This window comes from Carex rostrata, chromosome 7, assembly GCF_964058835.1.
Source record: "Carex rostrata chromosome 7, lpCarRost1.2, whole genome shotgun sequence".
Lineage (NCBI taxonomy): Eukaryota > Viridiplantae > Streptophyta > Magnoliopsida > Poales > Cyperaceae > Carex > Carex rostrata.
Window position 1 is genome coordinate 7,252,929 of NC_135924.1, and position 22,854 is coordinate 7,275,782.

General features: G+C 36.2%; 3 protein-coding genes across 6 annotated transcripts; all 3 read right to left on the reverse strand.

Moving 5' to 3' along the window:
* Positions 1-2,051: 2,051 nt before the first annotated feature.
* On the reverse strand, positions 2,052-4,688 carry LOC144557429 (small ribosomal subunit protein mL103 (rPPR7)-like). Of its 2 annotated transcripts, none has more exons than XM_078305997.1 (2): positions 3,382-4,688; positions 2,052-2,786 (listed from the first exon to the last, which is right to left on the reverse strand). In XM_078305997.1, the coding sequence occupies exons 1-2, from the start codon at positions 4,670-4,672 to the stop codon at positions 2,779-2,781; spliced, it is 1,299 nt and encodes a 432-aa protein (XP_078162123.1). In that variant the 5' UTR covers positions 4,673-4,688; the 3' UTR covers positions 2,052-2,778. The 2 variants fall into 2 exon arrangements, 1 of the variants encoding a protein (XP_078162123.1); XR_013512660.1 differs by having other exon boundaries at positions 2,056-2,786; positions 3,308-4,688.
* Positions 4,689-5,519: 831 nt separating this feature from the next.
* Positions 5,520-14,645, reverse strand: PRP40C (pre-mRNA-processing protein 40C). Of its 3 annotated transcripts, none has more exons than XM_078305126.1 (17): positions 14,482-14,628; positions 13,427-13,805; positions 13,174-13,323; positions 12,631-12,861; positions 12,049-12,406; positions 11,512-11,666; positions 11,348-11,385; positions 11,110-11,188; positions 10,290-10,685; positions 9,957-10,040; positions 8,897-9,037; positions 8,558-8,664; positions 8,011-8,122; positions 7,375-7,518; positions 6,523-6,669; positions 6,320-6,442; positions 5,520-6,218 (listed from the first exon to the last, which is right to left on the reverse strand). In XM_078305126.1, the coding sequence occupies exons 2-17, from the start codon at positions 13,796-13,798 to the stop codon at positions 5,718-5,720; spliced, it is 3,138 nt and encodes a 1,045-aa protein (XP_078161252.1). In that variant the 5' UTR covers positions 13,799-13,805; positions 14,482-14,628; the 3' UTR covers positions 5,520-5,717. The 3 variants fall into 3 exon arrangements, with proteins under 3 accessions (XP_078161252.1, XP_078161254.1, XP_078161253.1); XM_078305128.1 differs by having other exon boundaries at positions 13,197-13,323; positions 14,482-14,602; XM_078305127.1 differs by lacking the exon at positions 12,631-12,861 and having other exon boundaries at positions 14,482-14,645.
* Positions 14,646-16,804: 2,159 nt separating this feature from the next.
* Positions 16,805-21,574, reverse strand: LOC144556619 (uncharacterized). The gene is made up of 8 exons (XM_078305000.1): positions 21,316-21,574; positions 20,687-21,106; positions 20,076-20,140; positions 19,574-19,963; positions 18,171-19,476; positions 17,931-18,025; positions 17,691-17,823; positions 16,805-17,614 (listed from the first exon to the last, which is right to left on the reverse strand). Exons 1-8 carry the CDS (start codon positions 21,515-21,517, stop codon positions 16,995-16,997), a joined length of 3,231 nt encoding a protein of 1,076 aa, XP_078161126.1. The 5' UTR covers positions 21,518-21,574; the 3' UTR covers positions 16,805-16,994.
* Positions 21,575-22,854: the final 1,280 nt, after the last annotated feature.

A 22,854-nucleotide genomic window follows, 5' to 3' on the forward strand; every position in this document is an offset into this window, starting at 1 on the left:
TAATTAGATTAATTATATTTAATTAATTCAAATTTATAATATCATATTTACCCTTCTCAAAATTGCATATTTTCCACTCTAAATTTTATAATATCATATTTACCCTTCTCAATTTGAAAAAATCATAAATTTGTCCAACTTATTGACTTTTCTATTAAAACGAGTTTTAAAGTTATAAAGTGCCTATTTTATCATGTTATTAAAAAAAATATATGTAACATGTTTAAGATAAATATTTAGTCTTCTAATTAGTTGGTTTTGAAAAAAGATAGTTATTTTTCTTACTTGTGATGCACACACAAGAATATGCATAAATGTCTCTATATACGTCACAAGTAGAGAAACTAATCATTAATTGGTTCTTTAAAATCGATCAATTAAACATTTTTCTTGAACATGCTATATGTTTTTAGTTTTTTTTATGAATGACAAATGGGCACTCTAGAAATTTCAAATGAATTTTAATAAAAGAGTCAAAAAAATTAAGGAAACACTAGTATAGAAAACGCGACCATACACAATATATTATACACGGATGGAAAAAAAAAATTCAAGAAAAAATGTGTGTAAAACCAGGCATTCTAGGCTCGGCTCATATGCCCGAGTTTCGGCTAGGGTGATCAGTCATTGACTTCATCGTTTCCTATTATAATTTCCAAAATAAATTCAGATTATGCAACAAATATACATAGCTAACAAAACATTAAGAACTTTACATAAATTCAAATAATTTTTAGTGTGGCAATACTCATTTTCATATATATATATATATATATATATATGAGGAGGGATCGAATGACACTGTGCATTTTTAAAGTTCAAACGGTCGATCCAAACTGTTCAACTTGATGGATATGTTAAAATATGCTTGCAAATCAAATTTTACATTTTTCTGAATTTTTTTACTATTTATTAAGATGGGTACAAAAATTCAACGGTTTAAATATAGCGATTTTGTTAAATACTTAATAAATAGTAAAAAAATTCCAAAAAATGTAAAATTTGATCTGCAAGGACATTTTAACATATCCATCAAGTTGAACGGTTTGGATCGACCATTTGAACTTTAAAAACTTTGAAAATGCACAATGTTATCCGATGTCACCAAAAAAGGGTGTCATCCGATCCCTCCTCTATATCTCTCCTCCTTATTAAGGAGCTTAATGTCTAGATCCTGCAAGGGTCCTGATTTACTGTTTTTTTTTTTTCGGAATGATGCTCAGCCGTTGAATTTCTAGATCGCACATAGAAGAATTTTCCAAATTATGAGCTTCAACACTTAAGTATGCATTGGTCGCGCCGCATATGATCCCAGTGCCCGTAGACCGCGCACCGCACCCGTGGACCGCGCCTCTGAACCACGCATGGCACCTGCAGACCGAGCCTATGCACCGCGTACCCTTTTTCTTTTTTTTTATGCTGAAGGCGGGATTCGAACCCAGTTGGGTTCTGTTGGTACCAAAATTCTTACCACTACACTAGAGTTAACATGTGTTATCTTGTAGATAAATATAGTATTTAACTATTTTTCTCTACAAATTTGATTTAAATTATCTCTCCTCCTTATTAAGGAGCTTAATGTTTTCTACTACATAATTTGCTTTCGTTGCTGTGCACGGGCATGATTACTAGTATATATATATAGAGATGGGTTATGGTGCATTGCAATGCATGGAGGGGTTTGTGCATTGGACCATAAATCTAAAATTCAAAATCCAAATGGCCGATCCAAACCGTTCATCTTGTTCTCCGTATTAATATGTGCTTGGAGACCAAATTTTACATTTTTCTGAATTTTTTACTATTTATTAAGTATTTTACAAAATTGTTGATCCAACGGTAGCTACTGATTTTACTGTTTTGTTAAACCACCGTTGGATCAACAATTTTGTAAAATACTTAATAAATAGTAAAAAAATTCAGAAAAATGTAAAATTTGGTCTCCAAGCACATATTAATATGGAGAATAAGATGAACGGTTTGGATCGGTCATTTGGATTTTGAATTTTAGATTTATGGTCCAATGCACAAACCCCTCCATGCATTGCAATGCACCATAGCCCATCTATATATATATATTTTCCTTTTCAAACCTAACCCGGATTTGGGTGACTAATACAAATCAAACTCAAGATAAATCCGAACTTAAAAGATTAAGAGACCAATCGAGCCCTAGTTCACAAAATTTTTTTACTATTTATTAAGATGCCTACATGCGCATTTCCCGCAAAAAAAATATTAGAGACCAATCGAGCCCTAGTTCACCCATAGAACTTGACAAAATTTAAAATAAAATGCCAGATAGAATAAAAGAGAGAGGAATGATGAGACAATGCTAGTTACATATTTGTTCCATAACCTTATATGTATATTTGGTATCAGAAATCATGCAATTAAAAGAGCACCTTAAATTGAAGTATACAATCTTCCTTAGTGGGCCCCGACTCCCCATCATCGGATTCTGATGAAGAATCTGATGCATTCCCATCCCCATTTCCCTCTTTTAGTTTCTCCGAAGAGGCACCATCAGGGACTTTTGACCCATTCAAATCTCACATGCCAACTGCACCAGGTGTGCCAGCATCTTGTAACTTCTTTTTAATTGTGTCAAGAGCAGATGGAGAAATGAGAGAAGGTGCTTGCCTCAGAGCCACCTGTCAGTACAGCTGACACGCTAGTGACCAAAGGTTTTTGATTCTGCACTTCAGTTGGGGTATCATTTGTAGTCTCCATTTGTTGCTTTTTCAAAATCTCAGCCACCTCTGGGGAATCTTCCAGCTACTGACCTGAATGTTAAGCAAGAAACAACATTAACATACACTCCATGTCAACAAAATTAAAAAAAGGGCCCACAAAACAGTTTACCTTTTTTTTACTGGTACTTCTCTGAAAAAGTTATGTATTAAATTTGCCTTTAGTAAAACTTCACTCAACTAGGGTTTAAATTATACTATGATTTGCCAATATGATTACGTAGACACTCACAGAAGCCTGCTGGTATTTTAATTATATATATAATGAATGTGAAAATTGAATCTCACAAAAAATGAACATAGATGTAGTTCTTAGTAAGTATTAAATAATGGAAAATAAATCATCCATAAATAATTAAAGTGATAAATTGCTCCATCTATAAATTATTCTCAAACAAGAACAAAATTATCTATTTTAAGTTTGACTACAACTGACAACCCTAACTTAAATCAAAACAAGCCCAAATGCTTCTCTATTCGAAAAGAACAAAGAAATGAACCTTTTAAGGACTAAAACTAACAACATAGTACAAGAAAAGTTTTAAAAGCTAAACACGAAAAATCAGCTCTATGCGATGTCTCTTTTGCATCTCCTAATCTGTCAAATCTCATCCCGTAGATACCTTACCTTGACCACTCATTTGACTAGATGTTATTGCCTCAAGAGATACACCACCAATTATTTTCTCCCAGGCATCACTAGCGTCGCCTTTTAAAACCTTTCTCATTTTCTCAACCAAATCTTTTGCCTTTTCTAACTTAGACTCCTTCATCAACCCCTCTACTATGCACTTTACATCCTTAAATGGTAGTAAAATCTTCCTTGCCATGCCTTCTATACAAATCCATGATGCATCATCAAACTGTTCTTTCTCTATTAGATTCTTTACGAGCACAATGTATATGTCAGCATTTGGTGAAACCCCATCACTACCACTCCGCCTCTTTGCAACCTTCATTTTCTGAAACATTTTCACAGCTAAGTCCACCTTGTTTTCCTTGCAATACCCATGTATCAAGTTGTAAAACGTGCTAACACTTGGTTGGATACCCCGGGAACACATCACATCAAGCAACTCTTCGGCCTTAACACTCTCACCTATGTTGCAAAACCGTGCAATTCTACAATTAAAAGTGACCACATTCGGCTCCAGATTTCTATCCTCAATCTCTTTCAAAATCTCATCAAATAGCCCGTCTTCCCCTTTCTTCAAGCACCCACAAAGCACGGTGTTGTAGGAGATAATATTTGGTTCTGGTCGGTCATTCTCTCTGCTAGACATTTCGCCGAGCAGTTTGCGTGCATCTCCAATCTCCCCATTCTCACACAACCCACTGAGCAAAATAGTATGTGGAACCAGGCCCGGAGTGATATTAAACTTACTGGCAGCCTCCTCAAAAGTTGATTTAAGCTCACCATATCGACCACTGTGCATATAAGCTGAGAGTAGAGCCGAGAAAGAGAGGTCGGATCGCTTGAAGGGACTCGGGTGACAAAAAGCTTCCTTTGCTGCATCCGGCAACCCGGCAGAGGAATAAAGAGACAGGATCCGCGCCAGAAAACCCTCCGATTTGGGCGAATTCGGATCGGTTATAAACGGGTCGAGGACCCGCCTAATCAAATCGGGCCTGCGTGCACGAGAGAGCTTCCTGACCGTTAAGGAGAAAAGAGGGCGGGACGAGTAGAACCGGTGGATGTTTTTGGAAGAGAGAAAGAGTTCAGCAACCCGTTCCGGGTTGGATTCGGATCGGATTGATAATTGGAGCCGGTCGAGCGGGTGTTTGGTGTCAGTTGGAGGGGTTTGATCTATTTGATCCGGAGGAGGGAGGTGTTCGGATTCGGGTAAGGCGGAGAAGGGTCGGATTCGGAGGAGGATGGAGGGGAAAAAAGGGACCTTTCTATGGAGAATGGCAGCCATGGTCTGGAGAGAGAGAGAGAGAGAGAGAGAGAGAGAGAGAGAGCGAAGTGAGGTTTTGGTTTGGCTTTCGGAGCAGAGGAATAGTTGCTATGTGGCTGTCACTGGGTCCTAATCGACTACGCGGGTAAATATTTTAACAGATTGATTTTAGCATCATGCAGCGCACGAAACAACTGCAGCAGTAGCACCGTGTGTGTGTGTGTTTTTTGACGAATAGTAGCACCGTTTTGACTTTTGATTCTATAGTCCGTGTGCTGCATGAAAGCTAAAACTGCTCTGTTAAAACTTTTGCCCCGATTATGCCAAGGGTCGATTTAGGTTGCTCGGATTCCAGCTGACGTGTCCCTATAAATCTGTACTTTTGGACTATTTAATTATTGTATTTCTGGACCAAAATCCATCAGTCCTCAAATTGGGCCAGTTGTTAAAGGACCAGCTTCGAAGGCGGTAATGTACCTGAGGCTTTCACCTTGTAAGGTGGGATTAATTTGTGCCATGGAGTAAAAATTGAGGAATTTGAGTGACCCCAATAATAAGTTGGAATCCTGTAGCCTGTCCGATTTGGGGTCTCTCTAGAATTGAGAGGGCATGATACTAATAGGAATGGGATTAAATAATCAATCGCACATTAAGTGGTACAGGCATCACGTTATTTATAATTTAAATAAAAAAACGAAACAAATTACTTTTGTAAGAACAAGAGTTAAGAGTACAAATCAAGCTTAGTATGTAATGGATTAAACTAGCCATCAAATATATGCGATTGTTCAACCATCGTCAACATAATTCACAACTTCTATACATAACTTGGTATCAAATTTCGACAAACAAAAAAAAAGCTCAAATATTAGATAAAGGCCTAAACATAAAATAATCTTAGAAACAAAGACAACAAAAAGTAATACTTGAATGTTCAAAAGATGAGGAAAAAGCCAGTTGCCAGAGAACTAGGTTAGTACAATCTCCTGTATAACATCTATACCTCCAGCATAACTCTACTCAATTTCACTACAGGTAAAATTTGGTCTAAATTTTCTTTAATTCTTCACCTTCTTCTTGAATAATCACTAGATCCATACCCTCTCCTAGAGTCTCTATCTAATCTCTCACTCACCTTCCTGTCCCTCCTGTGATCTCTCTCTGATCTCTCTCTCTCCTCTGCATCCCTCCTGTAATCTCTCCTATAGTCTCTATCTGATCTTTCTTTCTCCTTTGAATCCTTCCTATGGTCTCTTTCTGATCTCTCCCTCTCAGGAGAATCTCTCCTATGATCTCTATCCGGTTTCTCCTTAGAATCTCTCTCCAGTTTCTCCATCTTCAAATCACCTAACACATTCTTTATCTTTCGTGCCATGTCTTCGACGTACCGGCGCCAGAGGGATTCAGAATCTTTGCTAGATAATTTGGAGTACCTCACATCAGACTGAAGAAGCTTCTTTGCTTCACTCCAAGAGGTGAAAACAGTTTTCCCTTCAGCAGTTACTTTGCTCGCTGCTTCAGCAGTTATCACCTCCGACAAAAGTTGACGAAAATCGTGCAATTGTTTCTGCATAATGCAACATCAATCATTTTTTTTTCTATGAAAGTAGTCTCAATGGACTAGATAAGGGGGTATGATCTTATATTTAGCAAGTTGAGTAATCTTACATTGTAAAGGCTGGTTGCATGCTCACGGAATAACATTTCGGCATCACTTTGAGCTAAATCAGGATTTGTTGCACGGCCTTGTGGATCCTTCTCTAATTTAGCCTTTGCATCTGACCATGAAATCTATTATCAAAATTAGAACAAGATTAGTTTCAGTTCTTAATTTTTCTTATCCGGGATTAAATCAGTTGACATGAATTCACCTTAGGGTCTTTTATCTTCTCAACAAGGAGAGCTTGATAAAAAGCTACAGCCTCCTTCCTACGAATCTTTAGTCTAACTCTCTCCATCTCTTGCTCCTCCCTCTCCTTTCTTTTTCTTGTCTCACGTTCTCTCTCTCTTAATTTCTCCTATGATATAAAGTGAAACATCAATTTTGGTGAGAACAAAAAAGCCTTTGCATATACCACTGTGTACCTTCAAAAGCTAGAAGTGACTATTAGTGTACTTTATGGAGGGCTGGGCAAAATAGCTCAAACTCGAAACTCGCTCATTTACAGCTTGTTTAACTCGGCTCATTTACAACTCGAGACTCGTTTAATAAATGAGCTGAGTTCGAGTTGGCCCCAACCCGCTCATTTATAACTCGAGTTACATAGTATTGGTCATAATAAATCCCAAAATAATCAAACTCGAATCTCTAGACTGTTATTTGTGCTTTGAGATTCATGCAAAATATGTTTAAACTTGTGTTTGTAATACTATCACTAGTTAAACGAGTTATGAGCCAACTCGAGTTGATAACGAGCTGAGTTTGAACTTGTGTTGTAACACTATCACTGGTTAAACGAGTTGTGAGCCAACTCGAGTTGATAACGAGCCGAGTTCGAGTTGGGGGTAACTCGCTCAAACTCGGCTCATTTACAGCCCTACTTTATGCATATAAACAGTTCAACTTTAGATACTGAGAATAATAAAACCTTTCAAAGGCACACATAAAGGAAACTAGATCCTCAGATAAGGGGCTTAATAATGAAATTTTACATTAATTTTCATTTTCATATTGGAGAAAAAAGGAGTTCAGAAAAGGTAATAGAAATACTAGAGCAGCAAACCTGCTCATCCGATTTAGCTTTCAAAGATTGCTCGGCCTCCATTTCAGCGGCTTTTAATTCTGCAACATACTCCTCAAATAAAGTTTCTCTCTCTTCATGCTTCACCGCCTTGTACCTTTTGTCACTCCTTAAATCTTCTTTCACCTATAAAACAAGAACGGAGTAATCAAAAGACCCCAAGTGCAATCTCAATGTATACGTGCCATTTCTCATGTATTATCAGAGTTGGGCTACCATGCTTTGGGAAGTAAAGCTCCCGTTATACTTCCACCAATATTTTGCAATTTCAAAGTCCAAAAAGTCGATCCAAACCATTCAACATTATCACCATAATTAAAATGTGCTTGGAGAACAAATTTTTCATTTTTTTTGGAAATTGTTTACTATTTTTTAAAATCACTGTTTTTTTATGGTCCACAAATTTCTGAAAAACAGTGATTTTAAAAAACTAAAAAAATAGTAAGAAATGTAAAATTTGATCTCCAAACACATTTTAATTATGGTGATAATGTTGAACGGTTTGGATGGACAATTTGGACTTTGAAAATGAAGATATGGGCGGGAAGTAAAACAGCTTCTTTACTTCCCAAAGCACCAAAGCTCACCTCGTATTATCATGCTAACAAAAATATCTACCTTTGACCAGCGACTCTTTGAAGTAATTTCTTTATTTTCACGAAGCATCGACTTGAATTCAGTTATGGCAGCTAACTGAATTGCACGCACCTTTTCTTCGGCAGCTTGAACCCTAGCAATAAAACAAAAGATAGACAATGGTGTTGTGTTTAAACAAAAAAAAAGACCAACAAGAAATAATCCAATGAAATACAATATTAAATTTTTAAGATTAATTTTCTTAGAGGATTAATTTGCGTCTTGCACAAAAACATGGCCGAGCTTCAATGTTCTTCCCTTTATCTTTCTGAATTTGACAAACAACTAGAGTTTACAGACTTGAGATGGATTAAATTTCATCACTTTGAAGACAAAATAAATTCATAGTTTATAAAGTATAAAAGCAAAGCAGTCATTCTTTATTTTGATCTAACACACATTTAAATTTATAGTTCAAATAGATGATCTTCATTATGGCATGGGTTCATAATTGTACTGGACTTGCATCATTACCAATTACACTCCTAAAACTTATGAATTAAATCACTATAGAAGTAAATAAACGCACTTCTCATTGAAAAGGGCTTCTTTCTCTTTACTATCCAAGGCTTTAAATCGCAGGTCACTACCCCACTTCTTCTTAAACTCTTGAAAGTTGGTTTTATGGTTGATATCCTACAGTAAAAATCAGCAGTCAAGATAATTACAATTCCACTAAAGAATAAATAAATGTTCCCACTTTAGTAGCAAAGGTAAGTTCTACAGCAGAATTCAAGCAAGTGCATTTTCTTTACCATTTATATTGCAAGTTTTTTTCTTTGGATGTAACATAAACAAAAGACAACAAAATAAGGCCTAATTAAGATAGCCAGCCACATCTCTAAAATTTTTAAAACTGAGAACCAACCTCTGAGGCTTCTTCTAGCAATTGCTTAAACCCTTCAATGGCAGCCTTCAGAGCTGCTTTTTTCTCTTTCCTCTCTTCATCAGCACGTGTCCTCACGTACCGCTCAAATATGGCCCTCCTGGCTTCATTAGTCGGTACAGCCTGTGCCAAAGTTCTGTGCTGTTAACAAGGCATTTGGTGTTGTTGATAAAATATTTGCATAGGATAAGTAGGTCAAAGAAACTTTGACAAAATGGTTTTTTCTTGTCAACTTCAGTTCTAATATTAGAGTGTGGTAACACTGTCATTTCATTACTCATTTGATGGATTTAGTTAGACTCTTCAAAAGAAACAATAGAATCAGTTGGACAATTCAATAATAGAAACTATAGAGCAAAATAATGAAATTTTGAACTGTTGGATAGAACAGTCAACCTCAATAATATCCATATTTTCTTTAAATTCAGTATTTCGAAAAATTTCATTTTCAAAATACATCCTATAAAATACAGAAGAACCTCTATTACAATTTGTAATAGATATTAAAAAGGATGGATAATTCCAAATTGTTCATGAATCCTAGGTTCATATAAAATGAACAAAAGAATATTATAACAAAATTATTAAATAAATTTAATATTTTTATTAGATGGAACATCCAGTTCCAAATAAATCTTTAAATTTTATTAATTAAAAAATTATTCAATTCTGTGAGAAATTTTTTTACCATAACCATATACCCACCTCGGTCTCAAAACCAACGGCCATGAGTAGGCAGCCAACATAAAACTGCTATCTGAAAGTTCGGTCATATGTTGACAGATATATAAAGCAATAAAAAAAGAAACTAGGCAGATGAGACAAGAAATATTATAGAAATTGCATTTAGAATTAGAACACAGTTTAAATAGGCATATTTTTTTATAATTGAAGTTAGGATCTAAAGCTCTTGAACATTTTAAATTGTAACACTAAAGAGGTGATTTATCATATAGGATGTTACCTGGGTTTAAAAAGATGCAAATAAGAACTTAGAGGGTTGTAGAATATAGGTTTCATTATCCCCAGGCATTAAACAAACCTTGAAGCGTGGATCAAAAATTATCTTTGGCAATTCTTTTTCCCACTTTGCAAATGGCGGCACTCCTCTTTCTTTAAGCATCTCCTACACAATTCAACAAAACATATAAAATTCTCCTACAAAGAGCTTATGTACAAGTAACAATTTTGTCAAAACCATATAGTAATAATTGTAATTTCACCCATAGAACTTGACAAGATTTAAATAAAATGCAGATAGAAAAAGAGCACCTATTTTACAAAACAGGAATGACAAGACAACAATAGGTCCATATTTGTTACAAAACCTTATATGTAGATTTGGTATCAGAAATCATGCAATTTAAAAGAGCACCTTAAATTGAAGTATACAATCTTCCTTAGTGGGTCCCGACTCCCCATCATCGGAATCTGATGAAGAATCTGACACATTACCATCCCCATTTCCCTCTTTTGGTTTCTCTGAAGAGGCACCATCAGGGAGTTTTGACCCGTTCAAATCTGAAATGCCAACTGCACCAGGCGTGCCGGCATCTTGTAACTTTTTTTTTATTGTGTCAAGAGCAGATGGAGAAATGAGAGAAGGTGCTTGCCTCAGTAGAACTGCCTCACTGCCACCTGTCAGTACAGCTGACACACTAGTGACCAAAGGTTTTTGATTCTGCACTTCAGTTGGGGTATCATTTGTAGTCTCCATTTGTTGCTTTTTCAAAATCTCAGCCACCTCTGGGGGAATCTTCCAGCTACTGACCTGAATGTTAAACAAGAAATCACATTAAATCTTTTTTTTTTTTGGGTGAAGGTTAAACTGTTTCCATTTTGAACCCATTTCCCATTTTGCAGGAAAAGGCTTGACAGACATCCTAGTAAGCTCAAATTGTATGAGAAAGCACGAGCAAACAACTAGATATCTTTAGAAAAGATAGGTCATACCCATTGGCATAGTAAAACCACTTAGGACTAAAAAAATTCACATAAAAGTGCTAACTTCTAACTAGAGCACTTTGCATGTCATTCGTTAAAGTGTACTGGTTGGAGCAAAATGATACAAATTAAGTCGGTTCAGGCTTTACAACCCGAATCCAAATGAAAATCAATTACACTGGTGAAGCTTTAGTAACCATTTGTGTTAAAAATACATGTAAAAAGAGCTTTGATGAAGGGATGAACAAGACCTTGTTCTTGCTATCATAGTAGTACTTTTTGCCATCATTTGTGGTAACTAAAGTCCACTCAGTGCCAGGTAGCTTCTCCCTATACGGAACAACAATTTAGAAAATGAAATTATCTCACAATGACAATTTTTAAATAGCATAAATCAAGACCAAAAGCATGCTATAGTTCACAATAAAATTATGAAACCAAGAATAAAAGCAATAAAAAAGACAACACAAATTTAGTCGCTAGACATACCATGAAATAGGAGTTGACTGTCCTATAACCTTCTCAGGCTGCAGGGAAGCAGTAAATGAAGAGAAAAAGGAAAATTATTTTAAAAATAGCAAAGATTAATAACAGTTCATTAATTAAAACAGAATCATATTACTTGGTGTAAAGTAATTCTTCTGAGCAAATACCTCCCCTTTGAAACCAACAGGCTTTTCGTAGGTAGATTTGCCGGTCAAAGAATTGTAGTAGTATATCAGACCTGCTTCAGTTTTATGTGCTGTCCATACATCCAAAACATTCTCTGCTTCTTGTGTAGGTACCTGGTTAGCTTCTTTAAATTGATCTGACAAAAGTAACCTTGGTTAAGTAAAGAACTTTGTCTAAAGCTAAGGTTTTACCAGGAAATTAAATTTCAGCAAAACATTATAAGTAAAATTTGGCACACTCACCCAAAACAAGAAAAAATGGGGAATACAAATATGTCACTGTTGAGAAGGAACGGAACAAGAGATAGCTTGAACATTTAAAAAACAGAGACAGCAAGACAGGTACAGTTAATGTCCTAATATTGTTTGAGTGTATAATTTATCAATTATAAGGAGTACACTGAGACCACCGAATATTTCAAGTCATAAAAAATATTCCAATAGTTAGAGGTGGTTTATTAATATATTTATGAAGCAACTCAAAAATTTATTCAAAAAACCTGAAGAGGTCAAGTTTACCTGTATGGGTTTCATCAGATCTCTGTGCTACAGTAGGTGCCAAGCCAGAGGCGTTACCTGGCAAGACACCTGGAGGCCGAATCATAGGCATAGTAGCAGAATTAGGTTGAAGAGGAGATCTCTGAAAAACTCCAGCTTGAGGTGGTTGATGAGGCCATTGAGGTTGGAGTACAGGACCATGTCCAGGTAATTGATTCTGATAGAGTTGTGTTGGGGTCTGCATCAGAGAAGGAGATGGTATCATGGGTCTCATCTGAAAGTTAGGTGGACCTGGAACAGGGTTTCCAGCTACACCAACAGTCTCTGGCCGAGGGAAAGATGGGACCGGCTGAAACTGCATTGGTTGAGGGCCAGCTACCTGTTTTTTTATTGCACAGATCATTCAATTAAAGCTTGGAATAATTTAGATACTGCAAACCAATATGCAGATGAGTATTATTCGTGTTAATTTTTCATTCCTTATCCAATTCTGCATTAAATATAACCTTTCAATTAGTGATATGAATCCTTAAGGTCAGTGATTGTATTGCCCAAATTTGTCAAAAAAAATAACCAATCCAAAATATCTCTACAAAAGCATACAAATTCTGAAGATGCCTGCTGAGAATCCATAGAATATGGAAGATTTGGTTGCTGTGACAAATCCCCTCTTGGGGGAAGAGGCAGTGGCTGTCTTGGTGCAGGTAGGTTTCGTGGAACAGGTCCAGGAAAAGCTGTATTTGGTCGAGGTGGTTGCATTGGAACAGGAGGTTGTAACGCTAAAACAGAATTTGGTGAACGAAATATCTGGCCATTCATAGTTTGATTTGCAACCTGAAAGAGGACAAAATGTTGCAATAAATGACAAGATGTACCAGACTTGTGCTTTGATCAGTATGACAAGAGTCCATCTGTACGTTTTGCAGCCAATAGATCAAATGGAGATAATGTTTCACTTAGAAGCTATGTACCAATGAAGAACCATTCACAGTATACTAGCTGATACTGATTCTAATAAAAGAGCAAATCAACTGATGCTTCTCATATAAGACCTAATGTACCAGTTCATATTGTATTGGGCCATTCATTTTTTTAAGAGAGTACTGGGCCATTCATGTTAAAGGATTAATTTAAAATGAGAATTACATTGTTGGGTTGAAACTGCTGACCAGGAGAGGAGCTGGCGGTACCATGTGGTACCATATTATACCCAAAAGGTGGTCTATTCCCCATATACTGGCTTGGCGCTGGAGGCTGGATAGAGGCAGGTGAAATTGGCAGAGTTGGTCTCATGACCTGATATTAATCAAAATCAAGTCCCAAACAAAACATAGTGACTGTAATACAATTATAATCCAACTGAAGAGTAAAATAAATAAAAAATAATAAAATGACTCACTGTTTGCGATTGTGATTGCTGATTCCCACCAAATGGCACATTTGGCCTAGGTAATGCACCATAGGAGAAGGATTGGTGTCCAAAACCTGGCCTGGCAACATCATGAGGTGAAACATTTGGATTTCCATTAACACCCCTAGGTGATGATGAGGTTGGAGAGGGGGTGCAGATGGTAATTGGTGTTGATTGAACAGGAGAAGAAGAGACCGGAGTTGCCATGCTGGCAGATGTCACAGCAGTTAGATTCTCTGTGGCTGGAGACTCAGAGGTTGGGATGACTTCATTCATAGATCGATCCACAATTTGTGCGTCTAGCATTTCAATTGTGTTTTTTGACTGCTCCTCCTCTATAGGAGGTTCAGTGGTTGACATGACCTACCTGCAGTACACAGCAATTCAATTAGTGTTGACAAGACTTACAGAGACCAGAACTTTTTAAGTGGTAATGTAAAGACTATGAAAAGGAAGGATCACAACTCATATTTTTTGGGATTGAGATCTCAATAGTTTAAAACTTTAAATTTGGGAAAGACAAACTTTTTGTTAATGTGACTTCTAGGGTTTACACTTCTTTTCTCTTTTTTTACCGGTCAAACCCCCTAAAAACTTTGCATTTTCTTTGTTTAATGTTAAAGAGTACTTCATATTCAACTGAGAACATTTATCAAACAGATTTTCTGTAGTCCAATGGCATATAGAGAGTACTAATTACTCTATATATTAGAATGGGGTTCAACTGCATATTGATGTGATTATTGTATAATATCAACTTCAAAAAATTTCTAACTACGCTGTTGCTAAATCACTTCAGCCAATATGTTACTTCCAATTATGAAATTTGTTACCAGTATGGGAGTTCAGTAAAACGAAAATTCACCATAAACCCCTGATAGAGTTCATAAATCTCACAACTAAATAAAAAAGTACTCACTAAATTTAACTGGCACTGCTTAAGCAGACAAAAATCTAGAGAAATAGACAAGGCAGCAAACTGAAGTTCTAAACCCTAGAAATATCCATCCAAATACAACAATGAATGGAGAGAGAGCAACGACCTGAGAACTGGAGAGGAATGGAATCGGGAAGGCAGGGTGCTCCCTTGCAGAGAAAAGGGCGCAGCCGAAGAGAAAAGAAGCAATGGCCGAAAGAAAAAATTAAAAAACGAAGAGAGGCGGTGCTCTGAAGAACGGAGAGAGCGAAGCGAAGACAATTAGCTCCTCGCGGTTTAACCCGTCTCCAGTTGGGCAAACACCGAAGGAGTTCGACGCTTCAAAATCGCTTTCAAAAACTGTATTCCTCCTAAAAATTAATAATATTTATCCTTTTAAATTCTACAACCTCGTAAGTTTATCCAATTTATTATTTTTACTATTAAAATTTATAAATTTTCATTTTACATATTAATAAAAATATCTTATTATTTAACATGTGTAAGACAAATATTCAGTATTTTAATTAGCCGATTTACAGGGGCGGGTCAGTAAAGTCCGAGAAAGGGTAGTTGTTCCCCCGTGAATTTTGAAAATCTGTGAAAATTATTGGCCCAGATCAGTCTTGGAATTTATTCTGTCCCCTCTGAAAAGCCCAAAGCCGTTGGTTGAAGCCCAGTTGAAAAAAAAATTAAAGGTATCTTCAATTCAAGTCCGCTCGGCTAAAACTGCTCAATTATAAAGCTCAAAACTTTTTTTTGTGACTCTCATTTCTCTTTCTCTGTGATTCTCAAGCCTAAAATTTTTTTTAAAGTATTAATTTTTTCATTGCCAAAAGTGACCTAATGAGTGCATGTTTCAATTTTCCATCACCAACGCGTCCTTGGCTAGTTGCATTTTACAAGCTAACTTGCATTTTGCAGTTCCAATTGTTATCAAATTCAAAGTTTAATCAAACGATACAACAGTACAACACATAAAAGGGCAAAACAAATGAGCCCATTCAAAAGTTGTAACTATATATATTACTGAACAACAGTACAACACATAAAGTTGCATTTTATTTTAAAAAAATTATCTAGTATCCGTTAACTAATGGATTTGAACCCAATAAGCTATTTGAATACAATACCCCCCTGACAGAAATTCTGCGTCCACCTCTGCCGATTTATGAGGACAAATAGTTCATTTTCCAAATTATAACATGCACACAGCTATGTACTTAAATGCTGTTGTGTATATGTTACAAGTAGAAAAATATATTATTTTTTCTCACAAACTAACAAGTAGCTTACGTAGGCCAAATATATATATATATATAAGATAAAAAATTTATAATTAAAATGAGTTTTAATAAATAAAAAAAAGGTCGATAAATTGGATAGATTTGTGAGTTTTAAAATTTTAGAAAGATAAATATAATGTTATGAATTTTCAAAGAAAAAATATGTAATTTGGAAAAGTTTAAAGTGTGTATATAAATTTCCCCTAAAAAAGGGGGTTAAAATAAGGGATGCAGCGGAGAATCGGAGATTGGTTTGAGCCTAAACACCTGTTAAGTACACTTCGGTAACATATGGATCAGGTGATCACCCCATCAAGCTCAGCGCAGAATACTATTTTTTTCCAATGTTTGATGTGGTTCGGCTCCAAGTGCCCAAATGCAAAAGTAAAAGGAAAACGTTAATATTTGAGAAGTAAAAAGAAAAATTAACGTCGTAATAAAAACCTTAAGAATTGGTGAAAAATATGATGAGGACAAGTATAATCACTTGTACAAAGGACAAAATAACGTGAATTTAACTGTTTGCATCAAGGAGCTCGTTAATTTAATTTTTAACCACAACAATTGGCACACGCATTGACTGAGTATATGATAATATACATATTAAGGATCGATATGTGCTATAAATTTAAAAATTAATTTTCGAAGTTATATTCGGACCATCAAATATGTTTTAGCACAAATATTAAAGAGAATGGATTGGTCGAGATCTAAATTCAGGAAAGGAACAAATTTTGAGTTTAGATTCGAACCGTGAGATATGTTTTAACACGAATATTAAAGAGCTCTGTATATTCCATCTTGAATCAGATTGATTCAAATTCTGATCAGACGTTCTGAATCTAAACTCAAAATTTAAGTTATTTCATAGGATCCGGACTCATGGAGCCCCCATTTTGAGTACATTGTTGATCATGTAACCCTGATATTGGCGTAAAGAATCTTCATGTGAAATTGATGCTCAATACCAAAGGTCGACACCCCCTAAGATGAACCCCTTAAACACCAAGTTAGACCCGACTTGATTACTGAGCTCTATTATGAACCCCTTAATAACCAAGTATAATGCCATAGTACTCCGAAAAGAACCTTATACGTGCCTCATGCTTGTAGGTTCAATAAACATATGCAAATGAGAAACCAGTGGAAGTGGTTCTCATGTTATGCAAAGAAAAATGATTTAGCAAAATTACACAACACCAAATAGTACGAGTGTAACAGTAACCTTTCAAGAGAAAAAAAATCAAAATCAAAACACTGATATTACATTCTTCAAAAAAAAAAATCATATTTAGCTACAAAATTGTCTATTCTTTGAAAAACTTTACTACACCTACGAGAAAAGAATCCCATATCACCTATCTGGCCAATCTAATCTCTCAACAGTTGACTCACTCAGTTGCCACGCCCCTTGATCCAACTCATCAAAGAGCTGCTCATACAACCAACTTGAAAACCCAAAAAAGAACCAAAATCCATCAACCGACTCAGTTCCATTGTGAATTCTCTTGAATACCTGATTTGTTGCCAAAGTATTACCAAAATAAACCCCATTTATAACTTTGACATATCCTTCGGTGACCTTATTAGACAAACTAACAAGTGGAAAACCCTGGACCGCCACGGGACCACCATACGAGAGAGCAGCAGCCTTCACACTGTCTATAAGTGCATCTGGTTTAAATATGTCCCAGTTCAATTGTTTGTTTATTATTAGGCCTTTAAACCCCTCTTCTGGATTAGCTGATATAACAAGGACAGTAGAATTGTCAAATGGAGAAGTATTGGCAAGGTGGTCAGTGGCTGACAAAGTGGACCCCGCCTCAATGTGGTATCTTGGATCGTCAGTTTTTACAGATGGAACATCAGTTGTCAAGTCAAATTGACTGATTCTCTGTTCCTCAATGGCCGTGGAAATATCCTGCGGTTCTGACTTGTCTTGTATCATTTCTCTTGCATGCGTCCATAAAATCCCTGCCAATTTTCAAAAGACCCCTCTCAGTTATCAGTAGTACTTCCTTTTTAAAACTTGATTTGAGATTGCTCTTACCTCTGAAATGTTTGAAACTTTTGCTATGAGCATCCAGAAATTCAAAAATGTTGATAACTGACATGGCACTGTCAAAGGACGTAGATTTTTTCGTCCCTGCTGGAAAAAGTAATAAAGTTGGGTAAAGCTCCTCCTACATATTTCCAAACAAGGGATATGTATCAGTGTTAAAATTAAAGGCACATATCAATAATGAAAAAAGAACTTAAATTTAATAACAACTTCAGGCGATAATTCTACCTTTCCTGAAGCACTTAAAAATGGGGAGCAGTCATTTAGAGTGCAATCCATCATATATATCAATGGTAGGTCCATCAGAGACATCTCATTGCTGTCTGGTAATGGAAAAATGATAAAACAAGTCAGGTCTAAGTAATATTTTTGGAAAGAACTAAATAGAAATTCTACCCAGCACTACCTAGCTGGTACAGTTGCAGTACACTGGTATCAAGACTCAACACTGATTAAGAGCCACAATACCTTGATTTTCGGTAAGATTTGCATCTTTTTCCTTTGTTACTCTCGTGAAGCTGTCAAAGGCCCGAAAGACTTCCCGCAAAACCAATTCCATCCTCTGGCAAAATCCACACCAAGAATTGCTAAATAGCACCAAAACATCTCTACTCCACACCCCCGTAACATTTCCCAGATCAATGCCTTTATTAATAACCAAGCAATCTCTATACCCCATCACAGATTCACAGAACTCATTAGCCGAAATCCTAGGTACTGAAACAGCCTCATGGAAATCTTGGTTAATAAAAGGAGGCCTCGTAAACTCTTTCATACCACTAACAAGTGGATCCGACCGGATGAAGGGAGGGAGGCTCTGGTTCAAAAACCTATCGATGAAATTTACAAGAGCGGAGTAGCAGATTGGAGTCTCCTCATCAAACACAAAATGTTGTTGCTTAGCTGGGTCGATTATTATCAAAGTGGGAACTTTTGATCCAGAAGTTAGGGAATTAAGTAGCTGATAATTGCCATCTGAGAAAAATATCATGCCCACAAAACCAGTATTATCACTTGGCTCTTTTTTGACTTCATCACTTTGTATGGAAGAACTTGATGCAATTTCCTCAATTTCAGATATACGCTCTAACTTCTCGTCGGAGATAATTCTTTCCTGCTTCGTTTCTGACAAAAATTGCTCCTTTATTTTCTTTATTTCCACCTCCGTTTTAAAATTTTTCTCAAGCTCACTGTCACCATGTTTTTCATACATGGCCTCTTTATTATCTTCCAGTATATCACTTTTAGATAAAGCTTCCTCTTCAGAGTTTGCATCATGATCCTCCATAGGATCACTGATTTCCTTTTCATCACTAGTTACGTCATCCGATTGGCTGTCAGACTGATCTGCTAGTATGGGTTCCACCACTTTGACATCAAAATCTGGTGACAACAGCTGAAACCCTACTTCCTTCGCCACTACACTTATTTTCTTTTCCTTAATTTTCTCTTGATTAGCCCTTGTTTGTTGAAGTAGTTTGGTTAACATATCAACCAATGAGTTGGTATTTCCTTCATTCAGGCCTTCATTAACTAGCATTACCATGTTATCCTTGATTGTCATCACCTTTGAGTTAGAAGCATCTCTACTGTCTGTTCTTCTAGAAGCAGAAACTCCTGGAGGAATTAGTAATTTATGATTTTCCCCTGCATACTTTCTGATAACTTCAAGTGCCAATTTGCTTTCTGACCTAATTTCCAATGATTCAGCTGATGTATCAATAAATAGCAGGATGGAGGGCCTATTACTTGGAAATATAGCCTCTGTGTCAAGCTGATAAAAAAAGACAATAGATAAGAGCTCAAGGTTAATTCAGAACTAATCAAAACGTGAAATGAAAAAGGAAATAAAAGGAAAAACTAAAATTTACCTCCTTGACAAGAGGATGATGGTCAACCAACACATTTCTTAGTTCATCTGCATCTCTCAACATAACTGAGCAGTTTGGGCACCCCGAAAAGCGCACTAGAACTGACCAATCATCTACATTTTCAACCCTCAAGTAAGGCAAAAGATGTTTACTTGAAACAACGCTGAATCTCTGCCTCTCTTGGGGGAGAAAGTGTTCCTTGGCAAGAGAAATGAACTCCTTATAGAAAGCCCAAAATTTTTGAAACTCTTCTATTGTACATGTTGGTTTGTTGTAAAATTCTCCATTTTGGGTTTCTTCTGGTACACTTTGATTTGCCAATGTAAACTCTAACTCCCAAGCAGAGCTGACAGTATCACCTCTATAAGCTATTTCTTCATCCTCTATAATCTTTTTGTTTAAAAAAAGAGAAGAAAGATAAAAACTATGGTTATATTAATTCTGGCAAGATAAATTCTTAGAGAAAAAGAGGAGGAAAAAGAATAATTAAACTACAAAGTACCTTAACTTTGGTGTTCGGTAGTTCAACAGTTTTATATGCTTCTTTGACAAGCGAACCAGAGGCAACTGCAATATTTCAGTGCGGTCAACTGCAAATTATATCAGAAAAATGAAAATTTGTACTCCTTTCACAATTGTGTATAAGATAGAGGAGAACCTAAATGAAGCATCAATTGATCAATAAAATGATTATCATACAACTCAGGTACTAGTATATCCTAGCCAATACACGACCAATATTAAGTACAAGTAGCATCAATTTTAGTATGATCCATGCAAAAACATCAATTTTTTTTCCTGCTGAAACACCAAATGTGATGAAAAAACAAAACCTAGTCCCAACAAGTATCTAACTAGAAAGAGACCAGCTGTTATAGACTGCTACCAAACCAGGCTATATGGAATCAAAGGCAAGCAAACAGGCAAGGAGGGAGAGAGAGAGAGAGAGGAATCTTCAATGTGTAGTGTAAATTGATGAGTAGTTTATTATTGTTGTTTGAGATGTAGGTTCATTCATTTTACTTATATACAAAACTGACAGCATCTGTCAAGGATTTTCAAAAAAAAAAAAAAAAACAGAGATAGACATAGAGAGAGAGAGAGAGAGAGGACCTCTATCAGATTCATTGCTCAAGGAGGAAGTATCATAACTTTCATTAGTCCTCTTTGGTGCCAATTTAGCTGCCCAACCACATAAGTCAATCAAAAGCACATATTTCTCGGTTGAATCAAGATAACTCTCTATTTCATTTAATTTAGTTACAGGTTTCAGAGGGATCTCATCATCTTGAATCGACATGGTGCTAGATATAGAAGAAAGTATATTTAGTGCACGGAGCCTCCCATTATAGTTCAATTGTATTGAGTTTTGGTAATAAATTATCTTAGTTCCCTCAGTTGCACCAAGTATATCAGCTAGTATCTTTTCAGAATTCCTATAAACCACAAACAATTTTAAATCCCCAAATTCCTCTCTTTTGACTGACACGGAGTGCTTGATCTCTCTCATCAACGATCTTGACTCGCCCGACCCTGTGAAAGAACATAACTCATATTAGTTTTATTAATTTATTTCAGATTACGAGAATATCACTAGAAGAAAATTTAAGAAGCTTGAGATCATTATCTGACATACTGGTAATTCATTCCAGCTTCACGACACTAATTACAGTCAAATCAAAATTGAAGAGAAAAGGAAAGAGAATTCTCCATTCTCAACAACATAATAAATTTGTTCTTACAAGGAACGGTGACGAAGAGAAGGATGTGGGAATGAAGGCGGATCTGAGAAGAGAAATTCCCTCGCGTTAGAACTTGCCATTCCGGGTCCGGATCCGGGATGGCGTCTGTGATTACACCCGACCCGGGTAGGATCTCCGATGAAGCAACGGAGAGGACGAAGAAGATAAGCCATGGAAAGAATGGGTTTCTCGGGGGAAACATCTCTGTGTAGTGTTTAGACGGCCCGAAGCCGAGGCTGTTTTTGTTTTGACTTTTGTCGAGTAATTCGATTTACTTCTCTTTCACTAGTACAAGGCCTCTGGTCACCTGAGTGAACTCAAATTTTGAGTTTAGATCTAGACCGTCTGATTTTCTCTAGCACGAATATTAAAGGATGCGTGTATAACACTTCGGATTAGATTGACCTGATTCTGATCGAACGGTCCAGATGTAACCACAAATTTTGAGATACTCCAGAGATCCGGACTCGTCTTGAACTCTTGGTACTCTTTTTTTTTTTTTTTTTTATCACTCGTCTTGATACTCCTCTCCTCGATTAATGGGGGATGGAGACGGATAGTGATTCGCCACAATATAGGACTAGGAAGAGGAGGCTACAGATGATCGAATTTAGCTTTTTTTATGTAATTCGGGTTAAATCTGTAGAAGGTCAAGTGTTTCCGGATTCAAAAACCCGTTCGATTATTTCCTCCGTTTGCAGGCTCGATTATTTAAATCAGTTAACGGATCTCGTGAAATTTGAAAGGAAATTTGGCCCGACTGAATTGCACCGGAACCCGGTCCTTTAAACATAACGTGTTCGGCGTTTTCAGTGAGAATAGGAATAGGAATAGGAATAGAAACTGAAAAATTACTGTTCGCGTCGGAAAAAAAAAAATCAGTCTTTTTTTTCCCACGTGAATAGTATCACGCCGAACAGGCCCAAAACGAAAGAGAGAACTTCGGGTACGTCTGGATGAAACAAAGAATAACTCGGAATAGCTCGCTAACTTCAAATTTGAAATAGCCGCTAACCCAACATTTTATATGAATAGCGGAATAGCAGCTAACCTGAGCTATTCATTGTGTTGAGAATAGCGTTTTTTTTCGCTCAAATGTGAAATAGTGAGAATAGCTCACTAGAAATAGCAACTATTCTTGGGTTAGCGTTATTCCTGTGTCATTGACGGTGGTTGAACAATCGCATATTTATTTGATCGTTAAGTTTAATCCTGTTATATAGTAGCCTGATGTGTACTTCTAATTCTTGTTCTTACAAAAGCTATTTGTTTCATTATATTTAATCTCATTCTTAGAGGCAGAGTCATACTTAGTCATACTTTCAAAGTATGATGTAATAGATGAATGAGGTTAATTAATAAAACATTTCAACTGTGAACAGAGATCAATTTAACCGTATTTATAATATATTACTCTAAATTATATAAAAAATCATATAAAAATACAAAAAAATTTAAAATAAATAGAAGTTAATTAACCTCTATTCTTCTCAAATAACTCCGCCTCTACCCATTCCTACTCGTAGCATGCCCTCTTTA